The 20089-nt window shown below is 43.1% G+C and overlaps 1 protein-coding gene across 7 annotated transcripts in view; it reads right to left on the reverse strand.

Moving 5' to 3' along the window:
* Positions 1-274: 274 nt before the first annotated feature.
* LOC110522637 (feline leukemia virus subgroup C receptor-related protein 2) overlaps positions 275-20089 on the reverse strand; it is a 44165-nt gene continuing 24350 nt past the window's right edge. The window contains exons 5-11 of one of the 7 annotated variants that reach the window (XR_005051543.1): positions 19606-19709; positions 16503-16613; positions 12849-12954; positions 7669-7780; positions 5518-5573; positions 1528-1692; positions 275-742 (exon numbers count right to left, since the gene is read on the reverse strand). Coding sequence is in view for 5 of the 7 variants with exons in the window: in XM_036976347.1 (XP_036832242.1) it covers positions 1588-1692; positions 5518-5573; positions 7669-7780; positions 12849-12954; positions 16503-16613; positions 19606-19709 (594 nt within the window). In the remaining 2 variants the exon portion in view is untranslated. The other 6 variants (XR_005051544.1, XM_021601106.2, XM_036976347.1 and 3 more) reach the window with 6 other exon arrangements.

Raw genomic sequence — 20089 nt, forward strand, 5'->3', positions numbered from 1 at the left:
CTGTTGAAAAAGCATTCCTCATGAAGCTGGTTGAGAGAATGCCAAGAGTGTGCAAAGCAGTCATCAAGGCAAAGCGTGGCTGCTTTGAAGAATCTCAAATATATTTTCATTTGTTTAACACTTTTTTGGTTACTACATGATTCCATAAGTGTTATTTCATAGTTTTGATGTTTTCACTATTATTCTACAATGTAGAAAATAGTAACAAATAAAGAAAACCCTGTTGAATGTCCAAACTTTTGACTGGCACTGCATTTCAACTTTGACATTATGACCAAAAATCCAAATGTAATCCATTTTAAATGCAGGCTGTAACGCAACAAAATGTGGACAAAGGGGTCTGAATACTTTAAGCCAAGCCACTGTGTGTGTGTGTGCGTACATACATACATACACACATTTCTCTATAAATAATAAAGAAATGGTATTTGTACAATTAGGCTGCATGGAAGACTTAGGCTGCGTTTCCACAGGCAGCCCAATTGATTTGTTTTTTCCTCACTAATTGGTCTTTTGACCAATCATGTCAGATCTTTTTCAGAGCTGATCTGATTGGTCAAAAGACCAATTAGTGAAAAAAAGATGGACTGCCTGTATTAAATGGAAGTGGTCATAAACTGGTGATTTACTGTGTGTGTGTGTGTGTGTGTGTGTGTGTGTAGCAGATCATCCGTCTCTAGAACCTGGTTTCGTCGAGGACTGCGGGGGCAGAGATGTTCCCATCCTCTGGGTCTGACGGGACCTGTCAATCAAAAAAAAATCCACCAATCACAGTCCAACTAAAGACTATTCTGATTAAGGTTGCAAAATTCTAATAACTTTCCCAGAATCCCCAGGTTTTCCAGAGATCTCAGCTGGAGGATTCTCTGCTTATTTATTCCCTTCTGATTCCTAGGCATCTTTACAACCAGGATTTCTGGAAATCTGGGAATTTGGAGAAGTTAACAAAATTGTAAAAAATCCTGATGCAAAACAGTATTAGTCTGAAATACAAGTAGACCAACTGTTTGAGTATCCATAGCAACAACAGATAACTAAAATAACAAAAAACATAACACGCTACATAAATACACACATATATACAGGTACTAGGCACAACACGAGGTTAAAAGGTTAAAAGGTTATCCCATACATCTTATTCAACATTCTGTAGGTGAAAAGAACTTGTGTCTAATCATGTAATCTGGAGCGTGGAGAGGTTTAGAGGGAAGTGAAAATGGAACAGCGGGATTGAGATGAGGGGTTGAGGGTTACGTTTTTAATTTCCCCCCAAAACTTCCTAGCACTTAGATCATCAAAAGTCCATTTTTAGCCAATGGGAGCAAAAATTTTAAAGATTATTTTTTTGCACTACAAAGCTTCCAGGAAGTTCTTGGTTAAAAGCGAAAGGTGTACAGGAGAGTGAATCCTAACTTAAAACTTGGTCATGCACTGATGTCGAATGGGAAAAGCGGAAAGTTAGGATTCACTCCTAAGAGAAGAATGACAGGGAAGCGTGTGGTGATTATTGGTTGGCTGTGCCCCTACCTTGGCCCGTCTGATGTTCGAGCTAAGAGTGTAGGGGTTATAGGGTATAGGAGTTAGTGATCAAGCCTGAAGAGAAGCAGAAGGGCAGTCTGGCTTGTTGATTAGAGCCGTGGCCCCGTAGTCCTGCTGCTGACCAGAGAGCTCTCCATCCGCCTGGAACAGAGTCTGTTTTTTAAAATTCACATCAGGGGTTAATGGAAGTACTATCATGTTATCATTGCTGTCGGGAAGAAAACTTTGCATCGCTCCCCAAAAAAATTTTACTTCTCAGGGGGAAAAAAAACAAAACAATAATGACAATAACAAGCATCCATGTACGCCGTTACTTGACACTTTAACGACACGTTAACGACACGATCATAATCATGACATAACAGCTGTCATAACCCCTGTCATAATCATGACATAACAGCTGTCATAACCCCTGTCATAATCATGACATAACAGCTGTCATAACCCCTGTCAGGACCCATATATTTATAGTTGTTCTGACATATATTGTGTTATTTTAAGGCTGCTTACATATTTGGTATTTTATTAGGATCCTCATTAGCTGTTGCAAAAGCAGCAGGGCTTCCAACACGACACATTATAATACAGAATGACATTGTTGATTTAAATCAAATCATTTGTTTCCTGCCAAGAAGTTTCCTTAGTCATGTTTTTGTTTATCATATTTGAAATACAACTGTAGAAAACACACTGAAGCATTATGACCATCTTGCGTCACTTTATTTGGACTAAATAAATAACCTTTATTTTACTAGGCAAGGCAGTTAAGAACAAATTCTTATTTTCAATGACGGCCTAGGAACAGTGGGTTAACTGCCTGTTCAGGGGCAGAACGACAGATGTGTACCTTGTCAGCTCGGGGATTTGAACTTGCAACCTTTTGGTTACTAGTCCAACGCTCTAACCACTAGGCTTACCCTGCCGCCCCTTGACACTGTCAAGAAGCATTATAACCATATAAGCCAGATTGGCCTATCACGTACATGTCCTTATATGAGTCAAAGAGAATGTCTTGTCCTGCTCCTGCATTCATCCCAGACATCAGCAACAGAGCATTGGGATAGATGCATGTCTGACATCAATGTGTGCTCAATAATGATCATTTAATATGGTCAATTTCAGAAAATGTTATGTAACATAAACATGCTGTTGAAGAGTAGACTATGGTGTAATGGAAGGTTCTGCCTTGTGTGGAAGGTTCTGCCTTGTGTGGAAGGTTCTGCCTTGTGTGGAAGGTTCTGCCTTGTGTGGAAGGTTCTGCCTTGTGTGGAAGGTTCTGCCTTGTGTGGAAGGTTCTGCCTTGTGTGGAAGGTTTTGTGGGTTTTGACACTTTTGTCGGTGTCATAACCAGCCATAAAATAAAGCAATATACATTCTGAAAGCATTCAGGCCCCTTCTCTTTTTCTACATTTTGTTACAGCCTTATTCTAAAATTGATAACTTTCTTTTTTTCCCCCTCATCAATCTACACACAATACCAATTAACGACAAAGCAAAAAACAGAAATAACTTAAATTACATAAGTATTCAGAATCTGTGCTGAGATTTGAAATTGAGCTCAGGTACATCCTGTTTCCATTGATCATCCTTGATGTTTCTACAACTTGTGGTCATTTCAATTGATGGAACATGATTTGGAAAGGCACACACCTGTCTATATAAGGTCTCACAGTTGACAGTGCATATCAGAGTAAAAATCAAGCCATGAGGTTTAAGGAATTGTCCGTAGAGCTCCGAGACAAGGTTGTGTCGAGGCACAGATCTGGGGAAGGGTACCAAAACATTTCTGCAGCATTGAAGGTCCCCAAGTACACAGTGGCCTCCATCATTCTTAAATGGAAGAAGTTTGGAACCGCCAAGACTCTTCCTAGAGCTGGTCACCAGGCCAAACTGAGGAATCAGGAGAGAAGGGCTTTGGTCAGGGAGGTGACCAAGAACCCAATGGTCACTGACAGAGCCCCAGAGTTCCTCTGTGGAGATGGGTCAACCATCTCTGCAGCGCTCCACCATTCAGGCCTTTATGATATAATGGCCAGACAGAAGCCACTCCTCAGTAAAAGTCACATGACAGCCCATTTGGAATTTGCCAAACGGCACTTAAAGGACTCTCAGACCATGAGAAATAAGATTCTCTGGTCTGATGAAACCAAGATTTGGTCTGAATGCCACACGTCACATCTGGAGGAAACCAGGCACCATTCCTACAGTGAAACATGGGTGGCAGCATCATGCATGGAGACTACTCAGGATCGATTGAAAAATGAACAGAGCAAAGTAGAGAGAGAGATCTTTGATGAAAACCTGCTCCAGAGCTCTCAGGACCTCAGACTGGGGCGACAGTTCACCTTCCAACAGGACAACAATGCCAAGCACACAGCTAAGACAAAGCAGGAGTGGCTTCGTGACAAGTCTCTGAATGTCCTTGAGTGGCCCAGCCAGAGCCCGAACTTGAACCCGATCAAACATCTCTGGAGAGACCTGAAAATAGCTGTGCAGCGACGCTCCTCATCCAACCTGACAGATCTTGAGAGGATCTGCAGAGAAGAATGGGAGAAACTCCCCAAATACAGGTGTGCCAAGCTTGTAGCGTCATACCCAAGAAGACTTGAGGCTGCAATCGCTGCTGTAAATGTGATATTTCCATTTTTGTAAAGAAAATTCTGCAAACCTGTTATTGCTTTGTCATTATGGGTAAATTGATTAAAAAAAATAACTATTTCATCAATTTTAGAATAACGATTTAAAGTAACAAAATGTGGAAAAAGTCAAGGGGCCTGAATACTTTTGGAATGAACTGTGTCACAATAGGTTTAAATATATGTCATGACAGTGTTACGACATGTTACGACAGTTGGGTCAGCTGTTATAACCGTGTTATAACGTTTTGTCAAGTGTTACCAAAACAAACATACATTTACAAAACTTCAGAAGTTATTTTGAATTGAGGGGAGTTACTGCTCTCAATAAATGGAAAATGGAGTTACTAAGTTGTCTGAGAGCGACCTGATCTGATCAGGTTGTCCTATTGAGGTCAAAACATCTATCAAAGTGGTCAAATTTGACGACTTCTGACTTACTGGAAAAAACGTGTCCGATAGAGATAGTAAGGGGTTATAAACAGACACACAGAGAGAACACATTAGACAGACAGACAGAGGAAACACATTAGACAGACAGACAGAGGAAACACATTAGACAGACAGACAGAGGAAACACATTAGACAGACAGACAGAGGAAACACATTAGACAGACAGACAGAGGAAACACATTAGACAGACAGACAGAGGAAACACATTAGACAGACAGACAGAGGAAACACATTAGACAGACAGACAGAGGAAACACATTAGACAGACAGACAGAGGAAACACATTAGACAGACAGACAGAGGAAACACATTAGACAGACAGACAGAGGAAACACATTAGACAGACAGACAGAGGAAACACATTAGACAGACAGACAGAGGAAACACATTAGACAGACAGAGGAAACACATTAGACAGACAGAGGAAACACATTAGACAGACAGAGGAAACACATTAGACAGACAGAGGAAACACATTAGACAGACAGAGGAAACATTACACACACAGAGAGAGAGAGAACACATTAGACAGACAGACACACACAGAGAGAGAGAGAGAGTATTAGACAGACAGACACACAGAGAGAGCATTAGACAGACAGACACACAGAGAGAACATTAGACAGGCAGACATACAGAGAGAACATTAGACAGACAGACACACAGAGAGAACATTAGACAGACAGACACACAGAGAACATTAAACAGACAGACACACAGAGAACATTAAACAGACAGACATGCAACTCAGCATGAGACAAGTAATTCTAGGAGCAACAGCAAAATACTGTAAGGTGACTTTCGGAGCAGACTGCACCAGACATGCATAGCTACACAGAAACGGATTTAACACACACACTTCCCCCCTCAGCCAGCCCCCCACACTTACAGCTGCCTTGGCTAACTGGTTGGCCTTCTGTCTCTGCAGGTCTGACTTGATGAAGCCTGGAGAGAGAAAAACATTTCTTAAAAAGCGGACATGCATGTTTAGGGTTTACGTAAGACTAGTGAGGTGTGTGCCAGCCATTTTGATGCCTGCAACACATGACCTTTCAGCAGATCCCTCTATACAATTCCATTATCAGGTTTTTTACGGTTCAGGTCAGTGGTGTCCAATTAAGACCCAGACAACCAGGTGAGGGTGGGAGTTCCTAACTAAATGAATTAAGACCTAGACAACCAGGTGAGTGTGGGAGTTCCTAACTAAATCAACTAAGACCCAGACAACCAGGTGAGGGTGGAAGTTCCTAACTAAATCAATTAAGACCTAGACAACCAGGTGAGGGTGAAAGTTCCTAACTAAATAAATTAAGACCTAGACAACCAGTTGAGGGTGGAAGTTCCTAACTAAATCAATTAAGACCTAGACAACCAGGTGAGGGTGGGAGTTCCTAACTAAATCAATTAAGACCTAGACAACCAGGTGAGGGTGGGAGTTCCTAACTAAATCAATTAAGACCTAGACAACCAGGTGAGGGTGAAAGTTCCAAACTAAATCAATTAAGACCTAGACAACCAGGTGAGGGTGAAAGTTCCTAACTAAATCAATTAAGACCTAGACAACCAGGTGAGGGTGGGAGTTCCTAACTAAATCAATTAAGACCTAGACAACCAGGTGAGGGTGAAAGTTCCTAACTAAATCAATTAAGACCTAGACAACCAGGTGAGTGTGGGAGTTCCTAACTAAATCAACTAAGACCCAGACAACCAGGTGAGGGTGGAAGTTCCTAACTAAATCAACTAAGACCCAGACAACCAGGTGAGGGTGGAAGTTCCTAACTAAATCAATTAAGACCTAGACAACCAGGTGAGGGTGAAAGTTCCTAACCAATCTGTGGAGTGAAAACCCACAGACTCCGCTCTCGAGGAGAGGAGTCTGATAAGTGGATCAGGTAAATACATTATTTGTTGTTTCACTGTGTTGCTTGTCAAATAGCATGAAAGAATGTTCCCTATAGCAAAGACAGTAAGGTACAGCTTCCACTAGAGGGCACTCAATACAAAAAAGAATTACACCATACTACGACGCGCACAATACATAAATCCTTCAATAAAAAAGCTGGAAGGACTAATTCATAAGAGGTTTATAACTTTGTTAATATTACAACATGACCTAGTTCATTATCTATACTATGGCTCAGATTGTAAATAATTGGTGGTCATGAGTTGCCGATGTTTAATTTAACTATAGTTTACCATAAATACTGCCCATGCAGTAACGCTCTGTTGCTGACCCTTAACCCTTCCCAGTCATACAATAAATCATTAACATAAATGAACTTGGGACTTTAGCCCTGGCCAACAACAACCAGTATGTACTTTCAAGAGGAGTTTAGGGCTCATTGATTTATTACTTCAATTGATTTATAGTTCTCCCCTAAATACTGCCCCTCTGGACTGATCTTTAACCCTTCACATCGTTAACATAATCTAGCGCAGTGTTTCTCAAACTGGGTCCTGGGGCCCCCACTGGGTACACGTTTTGGTTTTTGCCCTAGCACTACACATCAGATTCAAATAAAATCAAATTTGATCATTTGAAAATCAGCTGTGTAGTTTAAGGTTAAAACATTATTATTTTTTTAAATGTGCATCCCTTGGTGTCCAGAGGAACAAGTTTAGGGTCTATTGTCATGTTGGTGAACTTGGACTTCAGCCCTGATGTTCTCCAGTAGTCAGTATGGATGTATTTAAGGAATTACACAGCAGCTCTCTGGAGTTAACCCTTCAAGGGCCAATCAGTAGCCTCACTTTCCTCTCATGTGGGTGAATGTGGACTTGAACTACAGTAGCCAATGGCACCCTATTCCCTATGTAGTGCACTACTTTAGACCAGAGCCCTATGGCACCCTATTCCCTATGTAGTGCACTACTTTAGACCACAGCCCTACGGCACTCTATTCCCTATGTAGAGCACTACTTTAGACCAGAGCCCTATGGCACCCTATTCCCTACATAGTGCACTACTATAGACCAGAGCCCTATTCCCTATGTAGTGCACTACTTTAGACCACCACCATCATCAGAAAAAGGTCTTTACCTGTGAGGACCGATCCAATGAAGAGGAAGACGCAGAGGAAGATGTTTCCTGCCAGCGTCCCGTAGTTATCTATGATCTTCCCCTGGCAGATAGTGAACATGATACCAAACACCTGTGCGTGTATATATAGAGAGAGAGCGAGACAGAAAGTGAATTATCAATTATCTTTCCTTGACAGATAGTGAACATGATACCAAACACCTGTCGGGGGAAGTGGCCCTCTACACCAGTAGATCCCAAACTGTGGAGCGCACCAAATGTAACACTGACCTACTTAAACTGTTTAACAGTGTTGGGTATAGGCCATTTCCCTGACATCTGGAACCAGGGACTAATAATACCAATTTTACATAAAAAATTTAATTTAAAAAATACAAATTTGACCCGAACAATTATCGTGGCATTTGTGTCAACAGCAACCTGGGGGAAAATATTCAGCACCATCATGAACAGCAGATCACTGCATGTTCTGAGTGAACACAACATCCTGAGCAAAAGTCCAATTGTATACCAAATTATCAAAACATATTTACTTCTTACACACCATAATTGATAAACACGTAAAAATATATATATATATTCTCATGCTTTGTAAACTTCCAAAAAAGGTTATGATTAAATTTGACATTAACTCTTTTTACTGAAATTAAATGTAAAAAGTGGTGTGGGAGGAAAAACATATAATCAAATCAATGTACACTAATAAATGCAGTCAACATGATGAACATAAGATTTATTTTCCCAAGGGTGAGGAGTAAAACAGCGGGAACAAATTCAGCTCAAGTCTATTTAATATAAATGAAATGGCAAGAAGACGCTTGAGCAATCAACAGCGCCCGATCTGACTCTTAACGACACACCCGCTTCCTGTAGTCAGACGACCTGGTGCTGCTGTCCCACACAAAAGACGGTTACAACAACCATTAGATCATCTGCTAATAGTTCTGTCAGACCTGGACCCGGACGGTCAAATCTCAACGAGACAAACATTCTGACGTTCCAGAACAAGGTCCAGATATCAGGGAAACTGATATAGAACACACGTACGCATAACGGGACAAAACCTGTGGCGCCACCGGGAGCGTCAACCTAGCGGCGCCACCGGGAGCGTCAACCTAGCGGCGCCACCGGGAGCGTCAACCTAGCGGCGCCACCGGGAGCGTCAACCTAGCGGCGCCACCGGGAGCGTCAACCTAGCGGCGCCACCGGGAGCGTCAACCTAGCGGCGCCACCGGGAGCGTCAACCTAGCGGCGCCACCGGGAGCGTCAACCTAGCGGCGCCACCGGGAGCGTCAACCTAGCGGCGCCACCGGGAACGTCAACCTAGCGGCGCCACCGGGAGCGTCAACCTAGCGGCGCCACCGGGAGCGTCAACCTAGCGGCGCCACCGGGAGCGTCAACCTAGCGGCGCCACCGGGAGCGTCAACCTAGCGGCGCCACCGGGAGCGTCAACCTAGCGGCGCCACCGGGAGCGTCAACCTAGCGGCGCCACCGGGAACGTCAACCTAGCGGCGCCACCGGGAGCGTCAACCTAGCGGCGCCACCGGGAGCGTCAACCTAGCGGCGCCACCGGGAGCGTCAACCTAGCGGCGCCACCGGGAGCGTCAACCTAGCGGCGCCACAGGGAGCGTCAACCTAGCGTCGCCACAGGGAACGTCAACCTGCGGCGCCACAGGGAACGTCAACCTGCGGCGCCACAGGGAACGTCAACCTGCGGCGCCACCGGGAACGTCAACCTGCAGCGCCACAGGGAGCGTCAACCTAGCCGTGAATGAACTGAAAGACAAAGCAAGCAGGGCTTTCTATGCCATTAAACAAAATGTATTAAACTAGATGCACAAATTAGGATCTGGCTCATAATATTCTAAATCAATAATAGCACCAATAGCACTATATGGCAGTGAAGTGTGGGGTCCACTATACGGCAGTGAAGTGTGGGGTCCACTATACGGCAATGAAGTGTGGGGTCCACTATATGGCAGTGAAGTGTGGGGTCCACTATATGGCAGTGAAGTGTGGGGTCCACTATACGGCAGTGAAGTGTGGGGTCCACTATACGAAGCAAGAATGACAAACGGGACAAATGAAACCCTGCAAGAGCTTCCTCGGAGGACAGAAAACAAATCCAAACAAACGTATGCAGAGTAGAATGACAATTCCCTTAATATCCAAAAAAAGAGCCACCAAATTGTATAATCTTTAAACTACTGACCCCCACTCCTACCATTGAAACTAAGTCCTCAAATGTCAAGAGGCGACCATAGAGAAGAGTCATCTGGTTCTGAGGCTTAGTTTACTAACCGCTACCAATCCAACAAAGCCACAGGACAGCACTCAAATATCACCTATTGGAAAGACACCACAAAAAAAAAATTAAGTAACCTTCAATGCTATTAGTCTCTAAACAGACAGTACCTGGTGGCAGACTATCTGACCACCGTGACTGATAGAAAACAGAGAAACAATGACAAAATGTACAGACTCATTGAGCACAGCCTGGCCATAGAAACTGTTCGTCACAGACAGATCTGACAACCCAGAGGACAGCCTGGCCATAGAAACCATCCGTTACAGACAGATCTAACAACCCAGAGAGGACAACCTGGCCATAGAAACCATCAGAGAAAGATCTAACAACCCAGAGAGGACAACCTGGCCATAGAAACCATCAGAGAAAGATCTAACAACCCAGAGAGGACAACCTGGCCATAGAAACCATCAGAGAAAGATCTAACAACCCAGAGGACAGCCTGGCCATAGAAACCATCCGTTACAGACAGATCTAACAACCCAGAGAGGACAACCTGGCCATAGAAACCGTCACAGAAAGATCTAACAACCCAGAGGACAGCCTGGCCATAGAAACCGTCACAGAAAGATCTAACCACCCAGAGGACAGCCTGGCCATAGAAACCATCCGTTACAGACAGATCTAACAACCCAGAGAGGACAACCTGGCCATAGAAACCATCAGAGAAAGATCTAACAACCCAGAGAGGACAGCCTGGCCATAGAAACCGTCCATCACAGACAGATCTAACAACCCAGAGAGGACAACCTGGCCATAGAAACCATCCGTTACAGACAGATCTAACCCTCAGAGAGGTCCTGACAGAGATGTACTTTCTCCTACAATGACAGAACGATGCAGACTTACAGGCAATTTGCTTTGCTAAAATGTTCAACTACAAAAATGTTGAAACTAAAAACAGAAAAGGAAAAAAAAATATGTATTTGGAGAAAAACACCTTTGTGCAAAATATGTAGCTTCCCGCCACACCCGTAGGGACAGCCAGTGGAACAACCAACCAGGCCAATGCTACCCTGTCTATTTCATCATTGTCCTCATTCATGTCTTACTGTAGGGTCCTGTTAAATTGTTACTACTCACTTAGTATTATTTTTCTTACTATTATCATCCATCCGTCATCATTGATTTGATACATGTCTATAAGTAAACGCTTTGGCAATGTGGTAACACTATCCATGCCAATAAAGCCTTTCGAATTTGAATTGAAAGGAGGTACAGAGAGCGAGAGCGAGCGCGCACGAGACAGAGAGCGAGAGCGAGCGAGCGCGCACGAGACCGAGAGCGAGACAGAGAGCGAGAAAGCGACAGAGCGAGAGAAAGCGACAGCGCGAGGGACCGAAAGAGATAAGTTTCGGAATTCAGAGCAGCAGGAAAGATCGTGATTAAATTTGTTTAATAATATAATATTTGTCTAATATGTCTAAAGCTGTCTAAAGCTCGCCATCTTTATTTGGGAGATTCGTGGGTATCGTGTTGTATTGTTTGGTATTACTGCACTGTTGGAGCTATAAGGAAACATACGCATTTCCCTGCACCTCTGATAGCATCTGCAAAATATGTTTAAAAGTGATGTCAAAATTTGATGTCAAAGTGCTTTATAGGCAGATGCATATCAGATCCAGGGGATGAGCTTCTTTACTGACCGACTGATTCAGATCCAATAGCAGCCTCGGAGGCTGATGTCAGGATGCTGCCTTGTATGCCGTTTCATATAGAAAGGCTCCTTGCAGACAGCCTATAAAAAAGGCCTCACTCTTACATATCAGCCTCTGAGGCAGTTATTGAATCTGATCAAGCCTGTCAGGAATGGAGTTCACCCAACTCTGTAAATATCATCCATAAAACTTGAAGTGTCCCTTACACAGTTATACACAAGCTAACAACCAGCATAGATAACAAGATGACCCAGCTAGCTAGCTTGTCCATGTAAAGTGACACGATATGGTCATAATGCTTCATGACGGTGTCATAGCGTCACACACACACACACAGGGGCAAAAAACGTATTTAGCCACCAATTGTGCAAGTTCTCCCACTTAAAAAGATGAGATGCCTGTAATTTTCATCATAGGTACACTTCAACTATGACAGACACAATGAGAAACAAAAAAAAAATCAGCATCATGCATTGGGAATGTCTTTCAGCAGCAGGGACTGGGAGACTATTCAGGATTGAGGAAAAGAGGAACAGAGCAAAATACAGAGATCCTTGATGAAAACCTTCTCCAGAGCGCTCAGACTGGGGCGAAGGGTCACCTTCCAACAGGACCACGACCCTAAGCACACAGCCAAGACAACGCAAGAGTGGCTTCGGGACAAGTCTCAACGTCCTTGAGCTGCCCAGCCAGAGCCCGGGACTTGAACCTGATCAAACATCTCTGGAGAGACCTGAAAATAGCTGTGCAGCAACGCTCCTCATCCAACCTGACAGAGCTTGAGAGGATCTGCAGAGAACAAATGGGAGAAACTCCCCAAATCCAGGTGTGCCAAGCTTGTAGTGTCACACCCAAGAAGACTGGTGGCTGTAATCGCTGCCAAAGGTGCTTCAACAACATTCTGAGTAAAAGGGTGTGAACACGCTGGTATTTCAGTTTTTTTTAAATATAAATTAGCGAACATTTAAAAAAATGAAAACATGTGCTTTGTCATTATGGGGTATTGTTTGTAGATTGGTGAAGAAGAAAAAATGCAATTTAATTCATTTTAAAATAAGACTAAAGTAACAAAATAAGGAAAAAGTCGAGGTCTGAATATTTTCAGAATGCACTGTATTTCCATGGATACCAAACACTTTGATCTGCCCGCTGTCTGCAGCAGCTGTGTGTGTGTGTGTGTGTGTGTGTGTGTGTGTGTGTGTGTGTGTGTTCACCTGTGCAGAGCAGTTGAGCAGGCCTGAAGAGGTTCCTTCACACTCGGGGTAGGTCAGCTCCACTCCAAACTCAAAGCCCAGGGGCAGGTAGCCTGTCATGAAGAACCTACACACACACACACACACCTTATAATAAAGCGCTATATAGACAGATGTAAATATTATAACACTTATTAGAGCTTTATGTACAGTACCAGTCAAAAGTTTGGACACACCTACTCATTCAAGGGTTTTTCTTTATTTGTACTATTTTCTACATTGTAGAATAATAGTGAAGACATCAACGCCATGAAATGACACATATGGAATCATGTAACCAAAAAAAAAAAAAAAAAAAAAAACTGTTAAGCAAATCCAAATGTATTGAGTTTACTGGGTCTGAAGTTCAAATGTATGCAGATGACAGTGATATATGTGCATGCAAAGAGCAAACAACAAGCTGCACAAGAACTCACTACTGTAATGGTCCAGGTTACAAAGTGGCTCAGTGACTCGTGTTTGCATCTCAATGTGGGAAAAAACTGTTTGCATGTTCTTCACAAAGAGGGCAACAGATGCTACTGAGCCATATGTCTGTGTCAGGGGAGAAGCTGCAGGTGGTACCTGATTTTAAGTACCTTGGCATCATAATTGATTACAACCTCTTTTAAAAAGCATGTGAAAAAGGTAATTCAGAAAGCCAAATTCAACCTAGCTAATTTCCGATTTATACGAAATTGTTTGACTACAGAGGTAGCAAAACAGTACTTCAAAGCTTGATATTCCCCCACTTAACATACTGCTTGACTAGTTGGGCCCAAGCTGATACGTCTTACTTTTTTTTTTTTTTTTTTAAATTTTTACCCCTTTTTCTCCCCAATTTCGTGGTATCCAATTGTTGTAGTAGCTACTATCTTGTCTCATTGCTACAACTCCCGTACGGGCTCGGGAGAGACGAAGGCTGAATGTCATGCGTCCTCCGATACACAACCCAACCAGCCGCACTGCTTCTTAACACAGCGCTCATCCAACCCGGAAGCCCCAATGTGTCGGAGGCTACACCGTGCACCTGGCAACCTTGGCTAGCGCACACTGCGCCCGGCCCGCCACAGGAGTCGCTGGTGCGCGATGAGACAAGGACATCCCTACCGACCAATCCCTCCCTAACCCGGACGACGCTAGGCCAATTGTGCGTCGCCCCACGGACCTCCCGGTCGCGGCCGGTTACGACAGAGCCTGGGCGCGAACCCAGGGACTCTGATGGCACAGCTGGCGCTGCAGTACAGCGCCCTTAACCACTGCGCCACCCGGGAGGCCCGATGCGTCTGTTACTTGAAGCATTTATTTGGGCTGCAATCCGAGGTGCAGTTAACTCTGGGTCTTCCTTTCCTGTGGCGGTCCTCATGAGAGCTAGTTTCATCATAGCGCTTGATGATTTTTTAAACTGCACTGCAAAGTTCATGAAATTTTCCAGATTAAGACATGAAAGTCAGTCAAAGTAATGGACTGTCATTTAATTTAGCTTATTTGAGCTGTTCTTGCTTTAATATGGACTTGGTCATTCACCAAATAGGGCTATCTTCTGTATACCAACCCTACCTTGTCACATCACAACTGATTGGCTCAAACACATTGAGAAGGAAAGAGATTACACAAATTAACTTTTGACAAGGCACAACTGTTAATTGAAATGCATTCCAGGTGACTACCTCATGAAGCTGGTTGAGAGAATGCCAAGAGTGTGCAAAGCTGTCATCAAGGCAACGGGTGGCTACTTTAAAGAATCTCAAATATGATTTGTTTAACACTATTGGTTACTACGTGATTCCATAGTTTTGATGTCTTTACTATTACTCTACAATGTAGAAAATAAAGAAACGTTTGACTGATAATTTATGTATACACAGAGATCCTATTTTTTGGTATTTAGAATACATTTTTTCCTGACCAAGATGTCAGATGTTTCAGTCCTGTTGCTAGGATGCTAATGTCCACTCTTGTGTTCTATTTCATTCAGTGGTTGTCACACAGATTCAACAAGGAGACACGTCACAAAAAATGCAATAGAACAGGACATAATGACTGGGGAACACCTCAATCATTATCAGAATAGCCTGGGTTGACAGACAGCTTTAGGACTTAATACTTTCTACTCTGTCGCAAGTCACTGTACATTCATAGCTAAATAACATAATGACAAGTCTTGCCCCTCTCCTGCTTAATTTATAGAACAGGGGTTGCATCTTAGGTGTTGAGAGGGAGAGAGCAAGAGAGGGGGGAGGCCAGAGAGTGAGAAAGAGAGGGGGGTTAAGAGATTTTATATTTATTCAGGGGAACCCATTGAGACCAGGGGTTAAAGGGAGCCTAGTGGTTAGAGCGTTGGGCCATGTCTTTCAGCTAGTTCGAATCCCCGAGCTGACAAGGTAAAAATCTGTTGTTCTGCCCATGAACAAGGCAGTTAACCCACTGTTCCTAGGCCGTAGTTGTAAATAAGAATGTTCTTAACTGACTTGCCTAATAAAAAATAATTTTTATTTTAATTTTAATAATGGTACCCTGAGAACAATACATTTTTTTTATTGATCAATTTGAATTTGTAACTAAAAATGACAGAATCAACACTACAGCTTCAAACACCACAAATACAATTATTTGCATTCAATCCAAACAGTTGAAATTCTCATAAAATGAATTCACCATTGAAGTCCTAAACGCACCTGAGAATCAAGGAGTTTTGTCGGCTATTCCAAAAAATGTGTTGCACTAAAACTGAAGTTGGATTTACCTAGATGGGAAGACCCTCATGGAACCTCCAGAGTTAACCATCCCTGTGAACGGTTTTGGCGTCTCGTAAACAAAGAGTGAGTAATGAAGAAAATAAGAATTTGTTCTTAACTGACTTGCCTAGTTAAATAAAGGTCAAATAAATAAAAAATATATATAAAAAAATCTGCATGAATGTTACAGGTTTTTGCAGATAGACCAAAATTATTTATATAAATAGTAAAGAGGACAGGTCCCAAAATCAACCCCTTTGGGATACCTTTAGTAATAGACACACCATCAGAAAGCACACATTGTGTCCTGTCTGAGAGACAGTCAGACATCCATTTCTCAAATGTCTGAATGTCTGAAGGACTGCCCGTCAGAGGTAGAATCGGTTCATCTAGCCTTAGCCCAAGCTAAGTTTCCATGAACTCTTTCAGACAAGATGGAAAGATGGAAAGATGGATAGATGGATAGATGGATAGATGGATAGACACTTTACCCTTAATATTTTTTAATGGGGCATGCTTATCTACAACAGAGTTAAACAGAAAGGTAAAACATTTAAGGGCCTTATCCGAATCAGAGGGACACAACCTCCCAATTATACAACCACAGGTCACACGAAATGTTGTTCATTGAGAGTTCTGAAATTTCTCTTCGCAATAATTATTGGACACGATTTTGGTAGCTTAGTATCTCTAATGCAGGAAATGGGACAACGGTCACTGAACTCGTTAGCCAAGAGTCCATCGACTGTGTACTTATGGAGGAGGGGGGGTTTGTTAGAATGACATGCAAAAACTGTAGATTTCTCATGGTGTTTTAAGTTGGGGCAGCTTAGTTTAGTTAAATTTAGCTCAATACAAATATATATTTTAGTCTATCTGAGACCGACAGATGTCTTACCCCAGGGCTCCAGCAGTGAGGAAGACTACCCAGAGATGACCCAGACTGAGGGTGAAGGCGTAGACCAACATCCCTACGAAGGACATGAGGTAGACCGTCAGGGTTGTCTGTCTGAAAGACACAATCAATTAATCAAATCAGTCATGGTCTGGGAAACACAGAGCCATGACACACAATTCACAGAATACACGGATATCCTAGAGACAAATCAAATCCATGCTGACATTTTTTATTTCACCTTTATTTAACCAGGTAGGCTAGTTGAGAACAAGTTGTCATTTACAACTGTGACCTGACCAAGATAAAGCAAAGCAGTTCGACACAAACAACAGAGTTACACCTGGAATAAACAAGCATACAGTCAATAATACAGTAGGAAAAAAATAAAGTATAAATACAGTGTGTGCAAATGGCATGAGGTAAGGCAATAAATAGGCCATAGTAGCAAAGTAATTACAATTTAGCAAATTAACACTGGAGTGGTGGATGAGCAGATGTGATGTGCAGGTAGAAATACTGGTGTGCAAAAGAGCAGAAAGGTAAATAAAAACAATATGGGGATGAGGTAGGTAGATTGGGTGGGCTATTTACAGATGGGCTATGTACAGCTGCAGCGATCGGTTAGCTGCTCAGACATATCCTAGAGACAAATCCAATACACAGCGATGTGATCCAAATCAACACATGAGAGTTGTGGATTAATACCAGTTCAACTACGTAGTAATCCTGGCATGTCAGTTACAGAGTCGCGATGAACAACTGAATAAAATAGATCCCGTTAGCTCCATGCATTCTATTTCCATCTGCAACGTCCAGAGAGAGAGTTTCACTTCCCTGAATATACCCACGGCGGTGTGGACAGAACACGGGTCGCCTAATATACCCACGGCGGTGTGGACAGAACACGGGTCGTCTCATATACCCACGGCGGTGTGGACAGAACACGGCGGTGTGGACAGAACACGGGTTGTCTAATATACCCACGGCGGTGTGGACAGAACACGGCGGTGTGGACAGAACACTGCGGTGTGGACAGAACACGGGTCGTCTAATATACCCACGGTGGTGTGGACAGAACACGGGTTGTCTAATATACCCACGGTGGTGTGGACAGAACACGGCGGTGTGGACAGAACACGGGTCGTCAAATATACCCACGGCAGGCAGGCAGGCAGATAGATTTTAATTTTAAAGTCGCATTCTCAGCCGGCCACGGAGCTAAACGGGAATTACGGAGCCCTCGACACAGATCCCTGCAGTGTACAGAAAACTCATCAACTCTTACAGCCAGAATACAGGTGACACGGACATCTGTACTGTAGTAGAAACTATTACTGCACCTTGTGTTCTCATATCTCGTACGTCTGTAACTACGTACTCATCTCTCACGGTTCTTCCTCTTCTTCTGCAGGTATCCTTTACAGCACCAGTGTGGAATCCACCACTTCACTTACTATATCATCACTATACTGGGCAAAGGTCCTCACGCATCACTGTCTAAGAACGGGCAAAGACTTGTAACTATTGCTGGTTATTATGAAAATGACCAGCTTTGAGGAGACTTGAATAGTACACGTCACGTCCTTACATTGTACAGTGACGACACGCGTTTCATGGTAAACATTCTTCCTGAACTAGCGACCATGTGCGGAATGGGTTCACAGGAGTAGCAAGGGACTGGACGACAAAACTCAAAATCACATTTTATTTGTCACATGCAACAGGTGAGATGCTTACTTACACTCCCTTAACGAAACAAAGCAATCCCTTAACGAAACAAAGCAATCCAATCATACAATCCCTTAACGAAACAAAGCAATCCAATCATACACTCCCTTAACGAAACAAAGCAATCCAATCATACACTCCCTTAACAAAACAAAGCAATCCAATCATACACTCCCTTAACGAAACAAAGCAATCAAATCATACACTCCCTTAACGAAACAAAGCAATCCAATCATACACTCCCTTAACGAAACAAAGCAATCCAATCATACACTCCCTTAACGAAACAAAGCAATCCAATCATACAATCCCTTAACGAAACAAAGCAATCCAATCATACACTCCCTTAACGAAACAAAGCAATCCAATCATACACTCCCTTAACAAAACAAAGCAATCCAATCATACACTCCCTTAACGAAACAAAGCAATCCAATCATACACTCCCTTAACGAAACAAAGCAATCCAATCATACACTCCCTTAACGAAACAAAGCAATCCAATCATACACTCCCTTAACGAAACAAAGCAATCCAATCATACAATCCCTTAACAAAACAAAGCACGTTTAAGTGTTTAGTTTATTTAGTAAAAATGTTACTTAAGTAAAAAAATAAGACCTTGGACCCCTGAGGGGGTTCTCTGAACTCATGGCCAGTGACCCCATTGAATCAGAGGTTAGGGGTTTCGGAGAGAACAGGCTGCACCTGGACAAACAGTGCTGGGGCCCTGTCCAGTCCCAAGCACACAGCAGGAAACAGAGGAACAAACATCACCATGAAAGAACATGAAACTACACCAGCCAAGAAGAATACAAAAATCTAACAATACAAACCAACATCCTACACAGTCAATGAGCCAGTCTGACAATACAAACCAACATCCTACACAGTCCAGGAGCCAGTCTGACAATACAAACCAACATCCTACACAGTCCAGGAGCCAGTCTGACAATACAAACCAACATCCTACACAGTCCAGGAGCCAGTCTGACAATACAAACCAACATCCTACACAGTCAAGGAGACAAAAGTCTTCACACAGCCAGCCAACCAACATGAAAGGATAAAACACGAACAGTACAAGAACTAGAGACAAAAGCGTCTCACACAAGTCATTGGTGGAAAAAGATGCAGTGAGTTTTTTTTCCCAGTGGGCAACACTAGCTGTGATGACATCATAACCGGCTTCTTTCACTGGATTGGCTCAAAGCAACTCGACCAACTTCCTGTACCTTCATCCCACCTTCATCCCACCTTCATCCCACCTTCATCCCACCTTCATCCCACCTTCATCCCACCTTCATTCTGAATGATTTTGATGTGTTGTGACCCATGTACAATTATAATTTAAAATAACCTGGACTTGACTTACTTGTATGTTTTGGTTCTGTCCAACCAGATGCCACAGATCAGTGATCCCACCATGCCAGCGATAATGATGGTGAGACCTATCCTCCCTGCATTCAACTCTTCACCCTGCGGGTCAGGACAGACAGGACAGACCAGGGTTAGTGTGTGTGTGTGTGTTGGCTCTGGTCAAAAGTAGTGCACGATATAAGGAATAGGGTACCATAGAGCTCTGGTCTAAAGTAGTGCACTATATAGGGAATAGGGTGCCATTTGTGAAGCACAAACATTGTGCATGCTATTCTAACCAACTACTGGACTAGGTTGGAAACAGGTTTCCCCTGAGTTTCCATCAGTATTGAACAGAGGAATGTGAAGCTATCCAAGCTAGACAGGTCATATCAGGTGGCAGAGGGAGTGACAGTCTCTTTCTGTAGGAGATAACTGGTAATATATGTACATATTACCTCAACTAACCGGTCGGTGACCCCCGCACGTTGACCCTGTAC

Source organism: Oncorhynchus mykiss, chromosome 4, assembly GCF_013265735.2.
Source record: "Oncorhynchus mykiss isolate Arlee chromosome 4, USDA_OmykA_1.1, whole genome shotgun sequence".
Classification (NCBI taxonomy): domain Eukaryota; kingdom Metazoa; phylum Chordata; class Actinopteri; order Salmoniformes; family Salmonidae; genus Oncorhynchus; species Oncorhynchus mykiss.